Below are 24,181 nucleotides of genomic sequence, written 5' to 3'. Positions count from 1 at the left end.
AGTAGTTTTAGATTTTACGTTTAGGTCTTTAATCTATTTTGAGTTAAAATTTTTGTTTTTGGAAGAGTGAGAGAGAAGGAATCCCAGGTAGGCTCCCCGCGGTCAGGACAGAGCCCAAGTGGGGCTTGAATCCACAAACAGTGAGATCATGATCCAAGCCGAAATCTAGAGTGGGATGCCAATCAACTGAGCCACCCAGGTGTCCCCCCCTTGAAGTTTTTTTTGTTGTTGTTACTTGGGTTTTGTAGGGTTTTTTTGGGAGAGAGAAAGAGAGTGAGCAGAAGAGAGGGGCAGAGGGAGAGAGAATCTTAAACATGCTCCACCATGCTCAGTGCAGAGCCTGATGCAGGGCCTGATCCCATAACCCTGGGATCATGGCCTGAGCTGAAATCAAGAGTCTGTCACTCAACCCCCTGAGCCACTTACACCTTTATATATAAAGTGTAAGGAAGGGTCCAAGATCATTCTTTCGCATGTAGATACCCAGTTTTCCCAGCCCTGATTGTGAAAGAGACTGCCCTTTCCTCTTGAGTGGTATTGGCCTCCTTATTGAAAATCATTTGACCAGATATGCAAGTGTATATTTCTTGACTTTCTATTCTGTTCTGTTAGTCTTTATATCTATCTTTTATCCACTACCATATCATCTTAATTACTGTTGATTTGTAGTGTGTTTTGAAGGATTTTTTAAATTATTTATTTGTTTTCTTTAAGAGAGACCACCTGAGCTGGGGAGAGGGGCAGAGGGAGAGAGACAGAGAATCCCAGACAGGCTCCACGCTCAGTATAGAGCCTGATAGGACCCTCGATCCCATGACCCTGGGATTATAAGCGCAGCGAAATCAAGAGTTCGATGCTCAGCCCGCTGAGCCACCCAGGCGCCACAGGCCCTGTTTTTTTAGTATGTTTTGAAATCAGAAAGTGTGAGGCCTCTAACTTTGTTTCTTTTTTTCAAGATTGGCTATTTGGGGTCCCTTGACATTGTATATGAATTTTAGGAAATTTTTTTTCTATTTCTGTAAAAAAATGTCATTGGGATTTTGATAGGAATTGCATTGAATCTGTTGATTGCTTTGGGTGGAATATTAAGTCTTCCAGTCCACATGCACAGGATAGCTTTCCATTTATTTGTACCTTTGATGACTTTTTAGCAGTGCTCTGTAGTTTTCCATGTACAAATTGCTTGAGTTAAATTTATTCCTGAATATTTATCCTTTTTGATGCTATAGTAAATGGGATTGTTTTTCTTGTTTCCCTTTCTGAGTGGTCATTGTTAGTGTATAGAAACACAACTGATTTGAGTCTTGATTTTGTATCCTGCTGTTTTATTTGATTGGATTTGTTTATTGGTTCAAACATTTTGTATGTCTGTGTGGAATGTTTAGGCTTCTCTACAAAGAAGATCATGTCATTTGTGAACAGGCAGAATGTCACTTCTTTTCCTTTTTTTAATGCTTTTTATTTCTTTTTTTAAAAAACTGCTCTGGTTTGAGGCACCTGGGTGGCTCAGTTGGTTAGGTGTGTGACTTTGGCTCAAGTCATGACCTCACGGTTCATGAGTTTGACCCCTGTCAGCACAGAGCCCGAAGCCTGCTTCAGATTCTGTGTCTTCCTCTCTCTGCCCTTCCCCTGCTTGCATTCTGTCTCAAAAATAAATAAACATTTAAAAAATTTAAAAAAAACAACCCCACTGCTCTGGCTACAACTTCTGGTACTATGTTGAATAGCAGTGGTGAGAGTGAGCATTCTTGCCTTGTTTCTGATCTTAGGAAAGGGTTTTAGTCTTTCCATGTTTACTGTGATATTTGCTGTGGGTTTTTCAATTACGGATTTTATTATGTTGAGGTAGTTTCTTTCTATTTGTAGATTGTTGAGTGTTTTTATCATGAAAGGGTTTTGAATTTCGTCAAAAGTTTTTTCTTTATCAATTGATCATCATGTGGCTTTTGTCCTTTATTTTGTTAATGTGATGTATGACAGTGATTGATTTTCCCATATTGAACTGTCCTTGCTTTCCAGGTGTAAATCCCACTTGCTCGTGTGTGTGATCTTTTTAATGTGCTGTTAAGTTCAGTTTGCTAGTATTTTGTTTAGAATTTTTGCATTAATATGCATCAGAGGTACTCATCTGTAGTTTCCTTTTCTTGTGTTGCCTTTGTCTGATTTTGGTATTAAGGTAAAAGTAGCCTCATATAATGAGTTATCAAGTATTCTTTTTGCTTCTGTCCTCTGAAAGAGATGATGGAGAATTGGTATGAGTTCTTTTAAATATTTGTTAGAACTCATCACCAGATGCATCTGGGCCTGGTGCTTTCTGTTTTGGAAGGTTATTGGTTCTTTTTTTAAGTTTATTTTGAGGGAGAGAAAGAGCAGGAGGCTGAGAGAGAGCCTGTCAGCACAGAGCCTGATTCAGGGCTTGAACTCCCATGAGATCATGACCTGAGCCAAGCCCAAGTTGGATGCTTAACCAACTGAGCCACCCAGGTGCCCCTATTGATTCAATTTCTTGAATAGATAGAGGCCTATTCACATTTTCTGATTTCTTGTGTGACTTTTGGAATACTGTTCCTTTCAACAAAATGGTCTCTTTCATCTAGGTTATCAAATTTAAGGGCATAGAAGTTGTTCATAGTTTTCCTTTATTATTCTTTTAATTTTCATGAAATGTGTATTTCTGTCGTGTCTTTCATTTCTGATATTAGTAGTTTGTGTTTTCTCTATTTCTTGGCCTAGCTAGAACCTTATCAATTTTAGTGATTTTCAAAGAACCAGGTTTTGGTCTCATTGTATTTTTCTATTGATTTCTTGTTTTCAATTTCAGTGAGTTTTGCTGTAATTCTTATTTTTTTCTGCTTATTTTAATGTTTGTTTTTGAGAGAGAGAGCAGGGGAGGGATAGAGGATCCAAAGTGAGCTCCGCACTGACAGTAGTGAGCCCAGTTTGGGACTCAAACTCATTAACTGTAAGATCATGACCTGAGCCAAAGTCGGACGCTCAACCAACTTGAGCTACCCAGGTGCCCCTCTTCTGCTTATTTTGGATTTGATTTGCTCTTTTAATGTTTTCCTGAGAAGGAAACTTAGATTACTGATATTATGTATTTATTTTTTAAGTTTATTTTTTTGAGAGACCGAGTGTGCGCCAGCAGGGGAGGGGCAGAGAGAGAATCCAAGCAGGCTCCACACTGTCCACGCACAGCCTGGTGCAGGGCGTGATCCCACGAACTGTGAGATCATGACCTGAACTGAAATCAAGATTTGGATGCTCAATGGACTGAGTCACCCGGGTGCCCCTCATTTTAGATCTTTGTTCTTTTCTAATGTGCTATATAGTGCTATAAATTTCCCTAGGATAAACACTAGTTTCGTTGCATCCCACAAATTCTGGTAAGTTGTGTTTCTGTTTTCATTTAGTTCAGAATATTTAAAAATTTCTTTTGAGAGTTTTTTGTTTTTTTTTTAATTTGACAGTGCGGGTGCATGAACAGGGAAGGTGCAGAGAGTGGGGGGAGAGGGATTCCCAAGCAGGCTCTGCTTTGTCAGCACAGAGCCTCATGCAGGGCTCTATCTCACAAGCCATGAGATAATAACCTGAGCCAAAATCAAGAGTTTGATTCTTAACTGACTGAGTCACCCACATGCCCCTCATGTGTTGTTGAAAATTTAACCTCCAAGTATTTAGGGATATTCCACTGATCTTTCTGTTACTGATTTCTAGTTTAATTTCATTGTGGTCTGAGAACACTGTGTGATTTCTATTCGTTGTTAAGGTGTGTTTTAAGGCCTAGAATGTTGTCTGTCTTGGGGAATATTCTGTGTAAGCTTGGGGACAATGTGACTACTACTGTCATTGGATGAAGTGGTCTGTAGATGTCAGTTACATTCAATTGAAAATGGTGTGGTTGAGTTCCCCTGAATTTTCTGCTTGCTCAATCTGTTCATTTATGAGGGAAGGATGTTGAAGTGTTTTAATAACTATGATAGTGGATTCATATATTTCTCCTTGCAGTTTTACAGTTTTTGTTGATTGTAGTTTGATGCTCTGTTGTTAGGCATATACACATTAAGAATTGTTACGTTTTCTGAAGAATTGATTCTTTCATTATGTAATGCCCCTCTTTATCCATGATAACTTTCCATGGTTTTAAGTCTGCTCTGTCTAGAATTAATATAGCTACTCCTGCTTTCTTTTGATTAGTGTTGGCATGGTATATTTTTCTCCATTCATTTACTTTTTAAAAATTTTATTAATGTACTGTTTAATTTACATCCAAGTTAGCACATGGTGCAACAATGATTTCAGGAGTAGATTCCTTAATGCCCCTTACCCATTTAGTCCATCCCCCCTCCCACAACCCCTTCAGCAACCCTCTGTTCTCTATATTTTTTTTTTCAACGTTTATTTATTTTTGGGACAGAGAGAGACAGAGCATGAACGGGGGAGGGGCAGAGAGAGAGGGAGACACAGAATCGGAAACAGGCTCCAGGCTCTGAGCCATCAGCCCAGAGCCTGACGCGGGGCTCGAACTCACTGACCGCAAGATCGTGACCTGGCTGAAGTCGGACGCTTAACCGACTGCGCCACCCAGGCGCCCCTGTTCTCTATATTTAGGAGTCTCTTATGTTTTGTCCCCCTCCCTGTTTTTATATTATTTTTGCTGCCCTTTCCTTATGTTCATCTGTTTAGTATCTTAAATTCCACATATGAGTGAACTCGTGTGATATTTGTCTTTCTCTAATTTCACTTAGCATAATACCCTCTAGTTCCATCCACATAGTTGCAGATGGCAAGATTTCATTCATTTTGATTGCTGAGTGATACTGTGTTGTGTATATATACCACATCTTCTTTATCCATCCATTCATTTACTTTTAATCTATGTCTAATCTATATCTAAAGTGGGTTTTTTACAGACAACACACAATTGGGCCATGTTTTTTAATTCACCCTGACAGTCTCTTTTAATTGTTACAGTAATTATACTGTTGACATTCAAAGTGATTACTCATATAGTTGGATTGATATCTACTTCTATACATAATAAATATTTTTTATTGTCTTTGTTCCTGCTTTTGTCTTCTCTTCTTCTGCTTGTTGTGGTTTTATTTTGTTTTTTGTTTATGTATTTTTAAGTAGGCTCTACACCCAGTGTGGGGCTTGAACTCAAACCCTGAGATCAAGAGTTTCATGCTCCACCAACTGAGCCAGCCAGGCGCCCCTCTGCCTATTGTGTTTTTAAATTTTTTTTTTTTTAACGTTTATTTATTTTTGAGACAGAGAGAGACAGAGCATGAACGGGGGAGGGTCAGAGAGAGGGAGACACAGAATCTGAAACAGGCTCCAGGCTCTGAGCTGTCAGCACAGAGCCCGACGCGGGGCTCGAACCCATGGACCGCGAGATCATGACCTGAGCCGAAGTCGGCCGCTTAACCGACTGAGCCACCCAGGCGCCCCATGCCTATTGTGTTTTTAAACGAGCATTTCATATGATTCCAGTGTTATCAATTATACTTTTTTGTTTTTTAAGTGGTTGCCTTAGAGTTTACAGTATACCTTTACAACTAATCCAAGTCCACTTTCAGGTACCAGTATATCACTTCATGGGACTGTGCCTTATAATAACAAAATAATGCTAATTTCTTCCTCCCATCACCTGTATCATTGTTATCATTCATTTCATTTATATATAAATATGATAAGCATGTATATATTACATGTACATACATAAGATGAAAAGATGACCAAACATTATTGAATACATTGATGCTATAATTTTGAATAAACTATTACTGTTAGGTCAGTTAAGAATAAGAAAAATAGGGGTGCCTGGGTGGCTCAGTCGTTGGGTGTCTGATTCTTGGTTCCAGCTCAGATCATGATCTCACAATTTGTGAAATCAAGCCCCACGTCGAGCTCTAGGCTGACAGCACGGAACCTGCTTGAGATTCTCTGTCTCTCAAACTTTAAAATGAAAATGATAAGAAAAATAAAGGTTTTTTTTTTTTTTTTCCTTCACTTATTGTTTCTTCATTGCTCTTCTTTTCTTTCTTCTTTCTCCTAGTAGTCTCATAATACGTTTGTCACTTTTTTGTAGTTGTCCCATGGTCTTTGGATATTCTGTTCTCTTTTTTTCAGTCTTTATTTACTGTGCTTTCCAAGTTTTAAGGGTTCTTTTTTTTTTTTTAAGTTTATTTTTATTTAGAGAACAAGAAAGCACGTGAGCATGAGCCGGGTAGGGGCAGAGAGGGAGAGGGAGGATCCCAAGCAGGCTCCACACCATCAGTGTAGAGCCTGACACAGGGCTCAGACTCACAAACTGTGAGATCATAACATGAGCCAAAATGAAGGGTCAGATGTTGAACTGACTGAGCCACCCAGGAGCCCCTGATTTTTAAGAATTCTAATTTACCAATAGAATAAATCCTTTAGCTCTCAGAATCTTTCTTCAGCTGTGTCGAATTCTGTCCGAGTCATTCTTTATTTCTGTTACAGTGTTTTTGATCTCAAACATTTTGTTTTGGTTCTGAGAATTTCCATCTCTCTGCTTACATTGCCCATCTGTTCTAATACACTGTATACTTTATCATTAGAGCCCTTAACATATTAATCAATTTTAAATTTCTGGTCTGAGAATTAATAGCATCCCTGCCATATCAGTCTGATTTTGATGCTTGCTCTTTCTCTTCAAATTGTGTTATTTGCCTTTTGGTATGCCTTGTAATTTTTTTTTACTTGCCAGAGGTTATGTACCAGGTAAAAGGAACTATTGTAAACAGCCCTTTAGTGATGTGTGATGGGTGAGGTGTGTCTTTTAGGGAGCCTTTGCCTCTGGAATGTGAATGTCTTCAGTTTCTCAGTGCCCCCCCACCAAAACCCTATCCCTTTAGGAGGGACAGGATGGCTAGAGGCCGCTGAAATTGGAGGCAGCCGTTTGTATTCTCCCCTGTCTTATGGATCCAAGAAGAGTTGTTGGTTTTAACATTTGTTTAGCTTTTTACTTGTTAGGATGAAGTTGTGCTTTCCAAGCTTCTTACATGAAGAACCGCAAACCAGAATTCCAGTGTTTTGTTTGTTTGTTTTTTTAAGATTGGATTTTAAGAATACATTTTAAAAATTTACAATTTCATTGGGATGTAATGTACATATTGTAAAATTCACTTAAGTGTATAATTCAGTGGTTTTTAATAAAGTTGACAACTTGTGTAGCCATCACCATAATCTAGTTTTAGAATATTTTTATCACCCTGATAAAATTCTTCATGTCCATTTACAATTAAACCCTAGTCCCACCTCCAGCCCCAGGCAACTACTAATTTACCTTCTGTTTGTAGTTTACCTTCTGCCTTTTTTGGACCTTTCATGTAATAAAAGTACATTCATCTAATGAATAACCTATGGAGTTTAATATGGTATGTGGTATGAATTTATCCTACAAATAAAACTTTGATTTATTAATTTCAAATCACAAGCTTTCCTGATTTTTAATTACTAAATATTTCTATAAAGCCTTTTGGCATGTTAAAATTACAGTAAGATACTACAAAGTTTTTCTTCTGGCTATCATCATTGTTATTATGTTTGATGATGATTGATATTGTAATTATCATTGATAATAACTGCACAGAAACTTCATTTTTCAGCATAGGAAAACAAATACTGAATTTCTTGGTGTCTTTCAGACTCAAGGTCTAAATATGAGACCAAGAAGTTACCAACATCTCTGTGCAACAAATCTGGGCAAAGCAGCTATCAGAAACCAGTTTCTGCATCACAAAAAGTTGCCATAGGAAAGAAAGGCTGCAAGAAAAGTTCAGTCCTAGTAAAACCCAAGAAAGTGCATTCAGGAAAGAAATCTTTAAAATGTAATGACTGTGGGAAAACCTTTGGTCAAAGTTTATCTCTTAAACTTCATCAGAAATCTCATACTAGAGAGAAGCCTTATGAATGCAGTAATTGTAGAAAAGCTTTCAGACAGATCTCATCCCTCATTCTTCATCAGAAAATTCACAATGGAAGGAAAAGCCATGAATGTGGTAAGTGTGGAGAAAACTTCATTCAAAGAACATCTCTTATTCTACATGGGAAAGTTCATAATGGAAAAGAAACCTTTGACTGTGGGAAGGCCTTGAGTCAGTACCCAGCTCTCACTGTGGGCCAGAAAATTCACTTTGTTGAGAATATCCACCAGTGTGGAAAGTGTGGGAAAGACTTCATTCGAAAGTCATCCCTTTTACTTCATAAGAAGATTCACAGCAAAAAGAAATTACATAAATGCAATAAATGCGGGAGAGGCTTCAAAAACAAATCAGCCCTTGTTATACATAAAAGAACTCACACTGGAGAGAAAACCTATGAAAGTGAGAAGACCTTAAGTCAGAGTCCACTGCAGAAAAGTCACCATTTAGAGAATCCTTATAAATGCAGAGAATGTGGAAAATCCTTTAATAGGATTTCATCCATTTTGCTTCATCAGAGAATTCACACATCAGAGAAACCCTACAAATGTGATAAATGTGACAAGGTCTTCAGGCGCCTTTCAACCCTTATTCTACATCTAAGAATTCATAATGGAGAGAAACTCTACAGATGCAGTAAATGTGAAAAGGTCTGTAATCGGCATTCATCCCTTATTCAACATCAGAAAGTTCATACAAGGAAAAAGAAACTGTTTGAATGTAAGGAATGTGGGAAGATGTTTTCTGGAACTGCCAACCTTAAAATACATCAGAACATTCATTCTGAAGAGAAGCCTTTCAAATGCAATAAATGTAGTAAAGTTTTTGGTCGCCAGTCATTTCTTATTGAACATCAGAGAATTCATACTGGAGAAAAGCCCTATCAGTGTGAGGAATGTGGAAAAGCCTTCAGTCATCGAATATCTCTTACTCGGCATAAGAGAATTCATACTGAAGATAGACCCTATGAATGTGATCAGTGTGGGAAAGCCTTCAGTCAGAGTGCACACCTTGCTCAACATGAAAGAATTCACACTGGAGAAAAACCATATACGTGCAAAACATGTGGGAAGGCCTTTAGTCAACGCACATCCCTTATTCTACATGAAAGAAGTCATACTGGAGAGAAACCCTATGAATGTAATGAATGTGGGAAGGCATTTAGTAGTGGCTCAGATCTTATTCGGCATCAGAGAAGTCATTCTTCAGAGAAACCATATGAATGTAGTAAATGTGGGAAGGCATATAGTCGGAGTTCATCTCTGATTCGACATCAGAATACACATTCTGAGGAAAAAGCCTAAGTTTGTTTTAAATATGTGAAAGCGTAGAATGAGGCTATAAAAGTAGCAGAGACCAAGGCATGGGAAAAATGCCTTTGTCTGTAACCTAAATTTTGTAAAAATGGGACCGTCTTGGTGATGTGTCCCACTTTGAAAGCCAAAGAGCAAAAGTCATTAGGGTGACTTTGACCAGACAATTTGTAATCAGCCGAGGCAGTGATGTTACCATAGGTCTTAATTTCAAAGCAGCAAGTTCAGATGACTGGATCATTTTTAATGAAGACCACTCTTCATTCCATAAGACACTGATATTTTATTTGCAGTGTAATTTAGAAAGCTGTTTCATTAGTCACATACAACAAAGTGGAACCACAAAGCCCATATTTATAGATGGGGCTTTGAGCCTTATTTAAGGTCACATGAAGAAAGAGTTTTAAGTTTGTCCCTTAGAACTAGACTATCATGTATAAGAGATTTCCTGGGCAAACGAGGGTACTACTTTCAGCTGACAGAAAATTGTGGGTGAGAAAAAAGTAGAGTGAATCTTCAAGTGGATAAAGGTAACACTCATAATGTGTGTGAATCAGTAGAGTTACTATCATACTGTCTCCATGAATATGAAGATACATAATCTTCATGGTATGAAAAATCTTAACAAGCCTGAGACAGGCTAATGGGAAAAAAGAAGCCAGGATATACTGAAGAATGGGAACTTAAGAGCAGGGAGAAATTATTTGTTACTGTTTTATTTGAAAAGAAATTTGTTTATATTTATATGAATAAACAGTGGTATTTTCATGTAAGAACAGTGGTGTGCAATAAGTGACTGGTGGAGAATGAGATGCCATTCCCTAAATGTGTCCTCTCAGAATTTATATGTCAAACCCCTAACCTCTAAAGATAGGGACCTTTGGGAGATAATTAGGGATAGATGAGTTTATGAGGGTACATCATGATAGTATTAGTGTCTTTAAAAGAAAGGATGCCAGAGAGCTTGCTCTCTAAGCCATGAGAAGATACTACAAGAAGGTGACTGTCTGCAAGCCAGGAAGCTAGCTCTCCCTACCATCCAACCATGTGGCACCCTGATCTCCAGAACTGAAGAATAAGTTTCCTTTGTTTAAGTCACCCAGGAAATGGTATTTTGTTATGGCAGCCCAAGCTGACTAATACACGGGAGGAAACTCTGGATTTACGTACCAGTCTCTTTTCCTGTCAGCTAATCACCATATGTAACAGCTTTCAGTCCCTGTTTCCCGCTTGTACAAAGTATGTAAGAAATAAAATCAGAGTTCTTTTTGTTATTGGGTTATATACGGTTGGAGTATTCTGCAAAAACCATTTTTGTAAACACCCATATCTTGCTAAGATAACTGCGAAATGTATAACCATGAGAGTTACGCCATTCTAACTTTGACCACAACTGAGAAAAGAACATCCAGATTTGTGAAGGGTAAGCATGCATATAGGATAATAGAACAGTCAACTTTTCATTTACACTTGTCATAGTACTGTAAAAGCATAAAATATCTCCAACACTTGAAGCAAATGGGTGAGCAAATTAACAGAATGCTCATGGAGAGGCAGGTCTATTCTTCCTCTCCTTCCACACCCCTGGCTTTGTTAATTTCTTTGCCAACCTGCCATAGAGATTGGTTCCAAATCAATGGTCACAAACCTACTGTATATAATATAAACTAATAAGACATTGTACTTGCCTGCAGACGTTTAGAGTTTTCTAGGGAATACATAATATTAAAATGTGGAAACATGTATAAAAGACACAGATAATAACCAAGAAGAAGATGGTGAACTCCATTGTGAGTGGAGGACATGGGAACAGGGATTACTTGGAGATAGTGACCATATTAAAGGGAGAACAGGACTCAGGCTGACTAGGCACTTAAGAGTTGGAAGGCTATTGAAGGCAAAGAGAGAAAGTACACATGCACAAGATAGTGGCAGGAGGTTGTAGAGTATTAGAGGAGTGGCAAATTCCAGTATTTAGTATAGTGACTGGCACATTGAAGTGGTAAGTACTAGTGAGATCTTGAGTGAATAAATGAATGAAAATGTTTCAGTATAACTGGATTTTCTGAGCCATAGTTGTCAGGGAACACTTAAATCTGAAGGTGACTCAGACATTGAGATAAACCCTTGGGAAAATAGGCTAAGGAATCACTAGTGATGTTTGAAGACTCTGGTGAACTCAGGGTAACCACAGCAGCAACCAAACTTAAACCTAGTCCAGTTCTTGTCTGTATTAATGAATTCTTCCCTCCCCCCACCCCATCCACGGCTTAACAGAAGGAATGACATGACCATTTCCAGAAATCTATTTACCTGTTTTGGTTCTACACACGATTCCTAGCTTTTGGGGTCGGGGTGGGGGGAGAATTACAAAGCATGCAAAACAAGAATAATCTACACTTTCCATCCCCACCAAGTGACAAAGCACTCCAGAACTACTCAAAGTGACAGCTGTTGGGCTGACAAAATTTTAAACAACTATAATATGTTCAAGGCTGTAACCAAAAAGATGCACAGCAGCCAAACTACACGGGTCATTTGAGCAGAGGTGGAACTATATGAATCGTGGAAACAATAGGAATGAACACAGATGAACACGTTTTCAACAGGCTCACCCGTATACTTAAGTATACTTGACACAGCCAAGGAAACAATAAGTGAACCTTGAAGGTAGGTTTTTAATCCAAATCTATTTCTTAAATTATAGCAAATGCAAATGGTCTAAACACACCAGTTAAGAGACGGCAAAACAACTGAATTGAAAAGCAGGACCCAGCATATGCTAGCAGAAACTTTAAATATACAGGCATACATAATTAAAAGTGGGGGGAAAGATAGAACACGCAAACACTGATGAAAGAAAGTTGGAATCATGGTATTAGTGTCAGATGAAGCAGACATTAGAACAACAAATGTAATCAGGGATAAAGAGACATAAAAAGGATCAATTTCCAGGTAAACATAACAGTCCTAATTGTACATGTATCAAACTACAGAGGTAGAAATTACACAAATGAAAAAAGAACAGAAAGGGTAAATGGATCAATCCACTATTACTGGAGATTTCACCATTGTCTCTCTGCTATTAATAGAACAAGTAGTATATAGAACCCCTGAACAACAAAATTGACCAAGTTAACTAGTTGACATTTATAAAACATAAGAGAATACATTCAAGTACACATGAAGCATTTTACCAAAACCATAAAACAAATCTTAAGTTTTAAACAACTGGTTGTATAAATTGTATTCCCTGACTATAGCAGAACTAAACTAGCAACAACAGTAAGATACCTGAAAATATTTGGAAGGCTTAAACTACAAATCCCTTTTTTTTTTTTTTAACGTTTATTCATTTTTCTTATAGAGACTGCGAGTGGGGGAGGGGCAGAGAGAGAGGGGGACACAGAATTTGAAGCAGGCTCCAGGCTCTGAGCTGTCAGCACAGAGCCCGATGCGGGGCTTGAACTCACAGACCGTGAGATCATGGTCTGAACTGAAGTTGGATGCTTAACCACTGAGCCACCCAGGCGCCCCTCCTTTTTTTTTTTTTTTTTTTAAAAGACCTGTTCAGATTGTTCTTGAGAAAACTTTTGATCATTCCAAGAAAATTTCCCATTTCATCTAAGTTATCAAGTCATTTCCATGAAGTCCACAACATTCTCGTAACCATTTCATAACTGTAGAATTTGTGGTGATGTCACCTCTGCTATTCCAGATATTGGTAACTTGTGTGTTTTCTTTTTTTAGTAGTCAGTCTGAAGATTTATTAGTTTTATTGACCTGTTTTTGCTTCCTATTTCATTGATTTCTTTTTATTATTTACATTCTAATGCTAATGTGGAAATTTGTTAAGGTGGAAATTGTGTTAATTGTTAATTTGAAGTCACTGGGAGCTTTCAAAATTTTATAACTTAGTGTAGTGTATTCCCTTCTAAGCACTGTGTTAGCTGCATCCCACACATTTTGACATGGTGTGTTCTAAGTTTCACTCAATTTTAAATACTTCCTTGTTTTCCTTTTTGATTTCTCTTTAGACTCATGGATTACTGTTTAGGTCCAGCTACTTGGAGATTTTTCAAGTATCTTTGTGTTACTGATTTCTAATTTAATCCTTTCTAGTCAGAAAACGCATTTTATATGACTTGAGTTTTTTTAAGTTTATTGAGATATGTTTTAAAGCCTGGAATGTGGTCTATTTTGGTAAATATTCTGGATGCAGTAAAATAATTTATATTCTATTCTTGGGAGAAAGGTTTTTAAAATGTCAGGTCAAGTTTGTTGGATAGTATAGTTCAGGTCTTCAGTATCCTTACTGATTTTCTGTTTACTTGTTCTTATGACAGATGTGTGTCAGAATCTCTTATAATTTTGGATTTGTCCATTTCTCCTTGTAATTCTATCAGTTCTTTTCCCAGGTAATTCAAGTGGTTTCCTCACATGCATGCTGTGATCAGCGTTCAGGTAAAAACTAGAGTTTTTACACAAAAGATTCTGATGTCTAGGTGTTTTTTCCTCTAAGAGCTCTCAGGCACTTCATCCTGAGAACGCTAGCCACCTCAGTCAATCTCCCTGGCTCCCAGACCCATCTCAACTCAGGGAGACCATAGCCTGGAAACTCTCCATGCAGTTATTTGGGGGAAATCACAGTACTCACCTCATTTGTTTCCCATTCTTCAGGGATCTCTGTCTCATTGCCTGATGTCCAGTGTCTTGGATACCAAGGTTTCATATATTTTGTCCAGTTTTAAGTGTTTCAGATGAGATGATAAACTGTCCTCCTCCCCCCTCCCCCATAATTCCATCTTCACTGGAAGTTTATATCTCAAATTCACATTTAACAAGAACAGAATGACTATGGATGTAGGAATAAAAAAAACTGCAATTAACATTCTTGTGTACATGCTTTTGAAAACTTTCACCAGTATTTTTGGAGAAGTTCCTGGATCAAAAAGATAGGCAAATTCTAATAGATCTTTAACTTGCCCTTTCTGTTCAAACTACCAACACTCTAGAATGAAGGATTTTTGGATGAATTTTTATGTACCTTTATTCAGTGCTGCCTACATCTTGCCCAGCAAGTTGGGATATACTGGTATAGTTTTTCAAAATTTCTTCTACCTACTTTTTCTCCATTATGCCAGTCTTATGAGAGGGCAGAGGGTGCCAGAGATCCTGGCATGTTCATTTAGTGTGGCCCTGTTGTTTCTGTATTAAACTTTTCATAGTGTGTGATGTGAGATGGTCTCGATTTATTTTTTCTTTTCTTTGGGAGCAAGTGTGACTGGGGGAGGGGCAGAGGGAGAGAAAAGTTCTTAAGCAGGCTCCACACCCAATGCGGAGCCCAATGTGGGCTTGCTCTCACAACTGAGATCATGACCTGAGCTGAAATCAAGAGCTTAACTAGCTGAGCTACTCGGGCGCCCCTCCCTTTACTTCTTCAATGGGGCTGGCTTTTTTCTTTTGTCATTTCATTCAATTTTGTTAGAAGGAAGTTCTGTTAAGTCTGAATCTTCTGTTCCATAGGGTCTCTGAAAGACTTTTAAATTTTTGAATAGAGGCCCCCGGGTGGCTCAGTTGAGCGTCGGTTGAGCATCCGACTTCAGCTCAGGTCGTGATCTCACGGTTGGTGAGTTCCTGCATCAGAGTCTGTGCTGACAGCCTAGAGCCTGTAGTCTGCTTTGGATTCTGTGTCTCCCTCTCTCTGCCCCTCCCCCACTCATGCTCTGTCTCTGTCTCTCTCAAAAATAAACACTAAAAAAGATTTAAAAAAAAATTTTTTAATGAATAGAGCTCTTCCTGATCTAGCTATTTTTCCAAGGGCAGTGCTCCAGACTGGCAAGAAATTTGTTTTAGCCCGGTGATTCTCAAATGTTACTGTGTATTCAGATCACCTGGGGGTTTTGTAGAGCTGCAGATTCTGAATCACTAGGTCTGGATTAGGGCCCAATATTTTGGAATTGTGAGAAATTATCAAGTGGTGCTGCTGGTCTGTAGCCCACACTTTCAGTAGTAAGTATTTAGCCTTTCTTTACTTTACAGTCCTGCATATCATTGGCAGTTTCTCTCCCCTCTGACATATGATCGGTTATAAAAACCCAAGTGTTTCCTCCTTAAACCCTTCAGCTACTCACCCTTCCACTCTGCAACTGTAAAGCATTTAGGGAGGCTTCTAAAGTGAGACTTTTTGAAGTAATACTGTGGTTCTAATCAAGACACTTTTCTTTTGCCCTTCCAGATAGGACATTGTTTTGGAAGAATTTTATACTCTTTGATATTACAGCATCAGTTTCCTCTCAGGATTCTTACCACATTTAGCCACATTTCCTTATGGATTTTGAGGCTCAGGATTGTAGATATTTCTTCACTTCATCAAAGATGGAGCTCCCATATATGTTTCTTGTTGCTTTAATTTGGTTTCAGAAGGAGAAATGGAGAGACACATCTTGGTTCCACCTCTTTATATTCAGGAGTTAGTAAATACATTTAAAGTCTCCTCATAAATATGTATGATTTTGCCTCCTTAAGGGTATGTACCACTCGACCACTCACAGACACAGTGGAAGGGTGGGGGGTGGGGAGGCGGAAATGAAGTTTCTTTCCTTGAAGGCAACCCTCTTTGTAGATCAGGTCTGCTGTCCTTTATGTAAACAGCTTTACTTGCTGTTGGTTGCCTCTGACACCTGTGAAGGAAGCCTTCTTTGGAAGGATTTAAAAGGAACTCGCCTGAAGTCTGGCATGAATGGTCCAGGAGATGAGGCTCAACCACTAGTCACCCAAGCCCTGGTCTCTTGATGTTGAGGTTGTCCTGTCTAGAATGCAGCCATTTTAAGATTACTGGCAAGATAGCTAAATTATAAGCTTACAGTGTACCGAGTCCAGTCCACCCATGGAAATTTAACTTAACCCTTGCTACAGGGTCTGAGGCAGCACCACCTCATCAGACACACTCTGCAGCAAATATTGGAATATTCGCACACTTAGTGAATCGATCAATGTCCTTGTCAGGCCAATTTTTTTCTTTATGGGAAGTGACTCTCAACCTCCCTCCACCTTGTCCCCCCATTCCATGGGAATTTTGTGAACTGGTCAATCCAGTGATCCAGTCCCATTACCAGAGGCATGTGCACTTGACCCAGACTGGCCAGAGTATCCCATACCATGGACCTAGTGAGCGGTCCAGAGAACCAAATTCTATTTTAGAACAAATTCTATTTTTCTTCTCTGATTGACATGGAGACTAAGAGAAAGATCATTTTCCTTTTGAGATTAAAAGCTGGCAGGACCTTTTAAGTCTAATATCAAGAGGCCATTTTATTTCCCCCACCAAGAGAGAGCCTGCCAGAGAATGAAACAACTAATCTCTGATAGTCTGAGTGACCGCCTAAAGCTGCACCATATACACACTATACCTTTCAGTTTCAGGTCCTAAAAATTCCTTTTTCCAAGCTAATTGGAATTAGGTTTCTGTCAGAATCCTAATCCTAAATTGCTGCTTTTCCATTTATCAACTTTATAGACTCTTTAGTAATATTTCTTAGGAAAGATAAGAATTTAACTCATCCCACCATATTAGCTCCTCTGTTGTATTTTACCTGGAAATACAGGTAACCTTTTTCTTATTCTGTTGACTTTAATTAGATCTTCTGAATCTCCTCTATGAGAATATTGCCCCTCATCCTTCCTCAATCTCTCATTATTACCATCAACCTCCCACCATCCAATCTGTCAGCTACATTTTGCCTGTTACATTAAGTAGACAGTAAATAGTCCTATATACATGCAGAGACAAACTTAAGTGACTTGTCTATATATTGTAAAGTTGGAAATAAAATAGCACTCAATCATTATCATGGTGTAAATATTCTCTGAAGAGTTGGAGCCAAGCAGTGTGTGAAGATTACATTTCCTCCTCTATAGGTCCGATGTTATCCCAGTATGCACTTAGAGGAGTCTCTTCCTGGTATCAGTCAAATGGATTTTATTTTTTCCTTTCTGTTTTCCAAAATCATACCACATTTCATGGGGACTTTATATTCAGACCTGATAACTGGTATGGTTTTTCAAAGCCAGTAACGCCTGTCTTCCTAAGAACAAACTTTTATTCTTCACTGTATTGTTATAATCCTCCAACTTCGTACCTACTTAATGTAACCTATTTCAATCTTCCTGAAGATTTTCTTCATTGAGTTCCTGGATTTGTAGCCTAGAGTGATTTGGTCTGATTGTTGTAGAACCATCATCCTAGTCATCCTCAGCACCGCTTTCCCAATCACATGTGTTTATTGAAGTTTTTCCTGCTGCCGCCTTCCTGTTTCATCCAAATTTTGCTAAAGCTAATCCTTTAGTACCCTAATAAAGGATAAATGAGAGTAAACTAAGCAAACTACACATACAGAATATCAGTGTTTGGTCTCACGCTTTATTGTTGTTTGGGTATAGACTTCTAGGTTCAAAGTAATTTTACTTTGTAACTTGGAAGGTGCAGCACATTTTGTATTATCTAATACTGCTGACAGGGAGGAGGCTAATGGTATCTTGAATGTTCTTTTTAGAGACATTCACATTTTTTTAAAGCTTTTTGAAAAGGATTGTTTCATCTTCAGTATTCTGAAATTTCACAAGCATATTTCTGGATGTATTTTTTTCCCATTGTAATTGTTTTTGCCAGTTCAGCCCAACACTTGGTGAACTATTCCAAGCTGAACATTCATAACTTTCTTCAGTTTATAAAGGTTCTCAATCATTTGATATCCTTTCTCTGTAAACTTCTTTGGAACTCCTATTAATTGAATGTCCCTTTTTGTTTATAATTTATGAGCTTGGAAAGTTTCCTGAATTTTCTTTAAAAACTTCTGTTAGGTTTATTACAGCAATAACATTTTTTTCATTCTTAGGAGTTCTGATTTGTTTTTTTCTACAAAACAGGCGATTTCTTTCTGTACTATTTTTTTCTTTAAAACGATTTAAAAATTTTTTAACTCCAGTATAGTTAACATTGTTGCATCCACTTCAGGTGTACAGTATTATCTAATTTTTTTATATAGATTCCCATAAATATGGGAATACTTAGGTTCAAATTTAATATAAATTTTGTTTTCTTCTGTTATTACATAACTTTCCCCACTGTAGGTTTATTTCGGTCTCTTGCTTCTTATTCTGATAGTTTTCATATGTTATGATCCTTAACTGTCTGTTCAACATTTAGGAATGATATGGCTTGGGGCATCTGGCTGGCTCAGTTGGTAGAACATAAAACTCTTGATCTCAGGGTTGTGAGTTGAGTCCCATGTTGGGTATAGAGATTACTTTTTTAAAAATCTGATTATGGCTTGATTATTCCAGGTAGCTGTATATCAGTTTCCCTGGATGGGAAAGGTTACTGGGATCTCTGTATGCTTGGGAAGGACTGGCAAGTCGATGAGCTAATATTCTCTAAATTCCAAAAAGGTTCTAATTTACCTGCCAACTTTCTCTCATGCTAAGTTCACTTTTTCATAGGTTAAATTTCTTATTGTTGTTTAAAACTTCAAATACTACAGAGAACACAAAATCTCCTCTTGACCAGAATATCCAATCCCAGTCTCCTCCCTAGAAGGACACTTATTAGTTGGGTGTGTCTCTCCAGACTCTTTCTAAATATTTGCATACTTATTTAAATGTGTTAGAAATGTTTTTAAAATATATAATACTGTGCAAATCTGCAAAATTTGCTGCTTCAGTGTCCTTTAGACAAATCCATCCATGTCTATATCATTGGTCCCTTCTTTGAAACTGCTGCTAGTATTTCTAGTCAAGTCCCATGGAAATCTAGATTGTTTCCAGTGTTTCATGTACTAATCATACTGCCTTCCAAAGGGACTTGAGTGAACATGTTAAAAACTTCACTGCCTCCAAAATGGCAATGAGGAGTACTCATTTCTCCATACAGCTGCCACTTTTTGATATTACATTATTTAAATCTGTATCTCAATACTAGTGAGGTTAAGCACGGACTCCTTTATGAGCCATCCCGATTTCTTCTATGATTTACCTATTCTTATACTTTGTCCATTTTTATACTTGTTTAGTTGTCCTTTACTTATAGGTGTTCTTACATCTTTCCCTTTATATGTTATTATAATTTCTTCCCTTCTGTTGTTTTTAAATTGTTTAAAAGCATTTTTGAGAAAGATATGTTCAATCCCAGTTTGTAAATATATCCTACTATATTTTCTTATAATACTTGCTAATTTTACATTTAAGAATTTATTTAACTGGAACTCATTTTTGTGGATGGTGTGAAGGATCCTATTCAATTTACTTACAGAAGAGAGGGTGAAGTGAGGAAGCTGTTGACTGTCACATAGAAAGGCACTGAACAGTCTTGTCACTGTTTCTTATTACCCCCAGTCTCTGTAAAGTGGCTTCTGTTACTGACATCCCTATCATTCAAACATTTCAGATAGCAGCAGCCTCTGCTACATTTCATGAATGAACACTTTCTTCCCTTTTGTCTATTATTTGTTCAACTGTCTCATCCACTGATGATCCTCTTTTCTGATCTTTTTTGTTTGGTACCTTTTACATTGTTTTATCTGTTTAATGGGATAAGGAAATAAAGTAAATTTGTAAAGAAAATTCTGATTGTCCCAGTGAAAATTCTGATATTGACGTTACCTTTCAGAAATTTTGTACAAATTCATACTTCCTCATATCACTGCATAGAAGTTATCTCCTTTTCTGTGCTTTTGCAATGCAGATTTTTTTTTATCAGTTTGATATTGACAAATGGATAGTTCGTTTAACTTGTTCTTATTCTAGTGAGATTCTGTCACTTACCAGTCACCTGTTGCTTCTTTATATCCTTTGCTCATGGGAGTAGTGTCATTTCCTAAGTGATCTGTAGGAGCACTTTTATGTTAAGGATATGAATTTCATATATGTTGTAATATCTACAATACTGATAATAAAAAACTTTGTGTTTATACTGTCTTTGACTATATAAAGGCTTAATAAAATTCCTATGCAGTAAAACCTGGAATCTGTGTGTGTGTGGCTTCTGGATCTCATGTCTTGTTTAGGAAGATTGTTTTCACTGTGATTATAAATTACAGCGTCCTTTAGTAACTTTTACATTCAGATAAAAGGATGAGGGAGTTGGTTTTGTAGAGCAGAATTAATGTTATTAATACTGTTAAGCCACTGACATAGTACCTTTATTTATGTATTTGTGTGTTTCCCTGTATGAATGTATATGTGTGTGCGTTGACATGCACACAGTGTTTCAAGCCTTAAAAAAAAATTAGGATTCTATTAGTTACAAAGAGTCTGTAAATTAATTTTGGGCCTCTAACATCTCTAGAATAGTCTTCCCCCTGCAGAAGGATAAAGTGTCTATTCAAGTCTTCCTTTTCATCCATTTTCTGCGTACCTGTAATGCTGTGTGAGTTGGTTCTGAATTGATTGCATACTCAAAGCCTCCAGGAGTCAGGAAGTCATATAAAGTGTAAAATAGATGTAAAGAAGGAGTGGTTTGAACTGTGGAGAACTGGAAAACATGCCCACATAAAGGTATTATTATTATTATTATTATTTTGTATTCATGTTAAACTCGGTGACTACCAAATCAAATGTCTGTGGGCAGCCAGTTTAGGAGTACTGATCTGTAATTTTCTTTTCCCCTCTAGTTTCAGAATTACAGCTTGGAGAGCTAGCTTAACCTTTTCAGTTTTAAATGACATAGATTTAATACAATTCAACCACCTGGAATTAGGAGAGGGATCAAACTTCCATTTTATTTTCTATTCTTCTTTGGTTATTGATCTTTTTGTCTTTTAAAAAATACCCATTTTGCCTTTGTCTAAGTGTAAATGTTGAATATATCTTAGTAAAGCCTACTTGTTACTAGTGATTTTTAAAATCTGGCTTATTAGAACTGCTGAATATCTAATAAAGTTTTTACCAACAAAGTCAGATCTTACTCTATCATCATGGACTTTAACACCAATGCTACTGTATTAGATGCCCTTATCAACCACTTTAGAACAATGACTGCTATTCTTAATCAAAAATATTTATAATCTCTTAAGTGTTGAGCTGCTACTGCTTTTCTCAGATGATCCCTGCTAAGATGATCAGGTCTTCTTTGTATACCACAATATCTCTTCATTTTACAGTAATGTTTATTCAGTGATTACTTTATGCTAGGCACTCTGAGCAATTTACATGCATTCTCTCATTTAATTCTCCCATCAACTTTTGAGGTAGTACCATTATTATTCCCATAATATAAATAAGACTGAACCTTACAAAGGACAAAATGTTTCTCTAAAACTAGAGGGCTAGAAAATGGAAGAGCAAGGATTAGAACCCAGATCTGTTTGATGCTGGAATAGGAGTTCTTAATTGTCCAAAGAATTAGATGGATTTTGACACAAAACAGTACTTTGTAAGGTATAAATGGAACAAGGTATCTGGGGCAGGGGGTCTTTTACGCTATTTTGAGGAATGTGTGCTTTAACCTAAGAACTATGGGATACCAATGAAGGGTACCAATGAAGGAGAAGTGATATCGTCAAACTTTTAAAGTACAAGTTTGACTACAGTGTAGGCAACTGACAAAGGAAATGGTAAATACAGGGAGACCAATCAGAAAGTTATTTCCATAGTCCATATGAAATAGATTACTGTGTATTGGACAAAGATAATGGAAGGGAAATGGATTAAAGGAGTCTGGTTCAAGGCATTTTTAAGAGATAAAACCTACAGGTCTTGGCAACTGACTGGACATAGAGGGTGAGGGAGAGGAAGGAGTCAAGAATGACTCCATGGTATGAATTCTCTCATGCTGGGCAAGGTGGGCACGCTGCCTGAAAGATTTTCTGCAATCTTTACATTCATAGGGTCTCTCTCCTGTATGAATTCTTTGATGTAGAGTAAGAGATCCACTGTAGCTGAAGGCTTTCCCACAAATGTTACATTCATAAGGTTTCTCTCCAGTATGAATTCGCTTATGTTGAGCAAGGCCTGCATTCTGGCTAAATGTTTTCCTACATTCCTTACACATATAAGGTTTTTCTCCAGTATGACTTCTCTGATGTTGTGCAAGTGATGAACTATTGCTAAAGGCCTTCCCACATTCGATACACTCATAAGGTTTCTCTCCAGTATGAACCCTCTGATGTTGATCAAGGTATGCAATCTGGCTGAACGCTTTCCTGCATACTTTACATTCATAAGGTTTTTCTCCAGTATGAACTCTCTGATGTTGAGCAAGGTGTGCATATTGGCTGAAAGCTTTCCTACATTCCTTACATTCATAAGGTCTCTCTCCGGTATGAATTCTCTGATGTACTATTAGGTATCCACGATGGCTAAAGGCTTTCCCACACACATTACATACATAAGGTTTCTCTCCTGTATGAATTCTCTGATGCTGAGCAAGAAATGAACCATTACTAAAGGCCTTTCCACATTCAATACATTCAAAAGGTCTCTCTCCAGTATGAACTCTCTGATGTTGAGCCAGGTGTGCAATCTGGCTGAAGGCTTTTTTACATTCTTTACACTGATAAGGTCTCTCTCCAGTATGAACTCTCTGATGTTGAGCAAGGTGTGCATTCTGGCTGAAGGCTTTCCTACATTCTTTACATTCATAAGGTTTCTCCCCAGTATGTATTCTCTTATGTTGAGCTAGGTTTGCACTCTGGCTGAAGGTTTTCCCACATTCAACACATGCATAGGGTTTCTCTCCAGTATGAATTCTCTGATGAAGAGTAAGAGATGAGCTCTGGTTGAAAACTTTCTCACATTCATTACATTTCAAAAGTTTCTTTTGTACACAGACTTTCTTATGTTTCATTTCAACAGATTTTTTTCGGTAGTTTCTCTTTTGTGGCTCATGCTTATGTACTCTCTCTTTGGTGGGAAAATTCTGTTTTATATCAAATATTGCATCCTGATGGAAAGTTTGCCAAGATTTAGTATATTCATTACTTTTATCTTCAGTGAGGATTTCTTCATGAGTGGTGATCAGTTGTCTAGAATGTACCTCCTGACTGCCTAACTGGTTCTTAAACCAGTCCTCACATCTACAGTCTTCTCTCAAACTGGGGCAGTCAAGGCTATAACTAAGATGGCTTCTTCCCATTGTCAGTACTTTGGATGATTCTTCATAAATAACTTGCTTTGATGAAAATTCATTGTTTTTAAATGCATACTCCCAATCTAAAAGATACCAAGAAAACAAATGTCTTTTGTATTTGTTCATTAGAAGATAACTTCTGAAACAAAAATTTTATAGTTATATTAATATTAGTCTCCAAACACCCTTTCTTTCTTGCCTTAGGCTATCTTGCATTCAAGCATTATCTTTAAAAAGCCAATTTCATAATGTTAATGTGGCTTAAAACACCTCCATAAGATCCCCAGACCCTAAGGTACTGTTAGTTGCCTTAGGTTATTACATGCAGCTATAGCTAAACTTTTGTAGCCTAAAAAAAAATGTCTTCTTGACAGTTTTCTATGTGATATAGTTCAACCAAACGTAAATTAAAAAAAAAATTTTTTTTTAACGTATATTTATTTTGAGAGAGAGAGAGAGAGTGCAAGCTGGGGAGGGGCAGAGAGAGAGGGAGAGCCAGAATCTGAAGCAGTCTCCAGGCTCTGAGCTGTCAGCACAGAGCCCAATGCAGGGCTCGAACCCACGAACTGTGAGATCATGACCTGAGCCAAAGTTGGACACTTAACCGACTGAGCCACCCAAGTGCCCCAACCAAATCTAAATTTTTAATTGCTCCCAAAGCTAAAATGCCTTCACGTAAAAGTAATTTTGTATTAAATTGCTTAATTTTATTAACCTGCCACAAGCCTTAATTTGCCACCTTCCCCATCACCTATTCTCAAGATTTTCCAATGGTTTCTCACCATATT

At 37.6% G+C, this 24,181-nt stretch overlaps 2 protein-coding genes across 4 annotated transcripts in view; one reads left to right on the top strand and one right to left on the bottom strand.

The window, feature by feature from the left end:
- The window catches only part of ZNF667 (zinc finger protein 667), a 28,147-nt gene extending 17,597 nt beyond the window's left edge, over window positions 1-10,550 (top strand). Inside the window, exon 5 of the mRNA XM_047094317.1 lies at window positions 7,680-10,550. Within this exon, the coding sequence (XP_046950273.1) occupies window positions 7,680-9,259 (1,580 nt within the window). The 3' untranslated portion in view covers window positions 9,260-10,550. The remainder of the gene's footprint in view (window positions 1-7,679) is intronic.
- An 8,611-nt stretch (window positions 10,551-19,161) lies between these two features.
- ZNF583 (zinc finger protein 583) overlaps window positions 19,162-24,181 on the bottom strand; it is a 249,755-nt gene continuing 244,735 nt past the window's right edge. For all 3 annotated transcript variants that reach the window (XM_047094312.1, XM_047094313.1, XM_047094311.1), the window contains one exon: window positions 19,162-23,476. In XM_047094312.1, coding sequence (XP_046950268.1) covers window positions 21,999-23,476 — 1,478 coding nt within the window. In that variant the 3' untranslated portion in view covers window positions 19,162-21,998. The remainder of the gene's footprint in view (window positions 23,477-24,181) is intronic.

Source organism: Lynx rufus, unplaced genomic scaffold, assembly GCF_022079265.1.
Source record: "Lynx rufus isolate CCGP_SWC_20201006 ecotype Redwood Valley unplaced genomic scaffold, mLynRuf1.p SCAF_39, whole genome shotgun sequence".
NCBI classification, from domain to species: Eukaryota; Metazoa; Chordata; class Mammalia; order Carnivora; family Felidae; genus Lynx; species Lynx rufus.
This window is presented reverse-complemented; position numbering and strand designations above follow the sequence as displayed.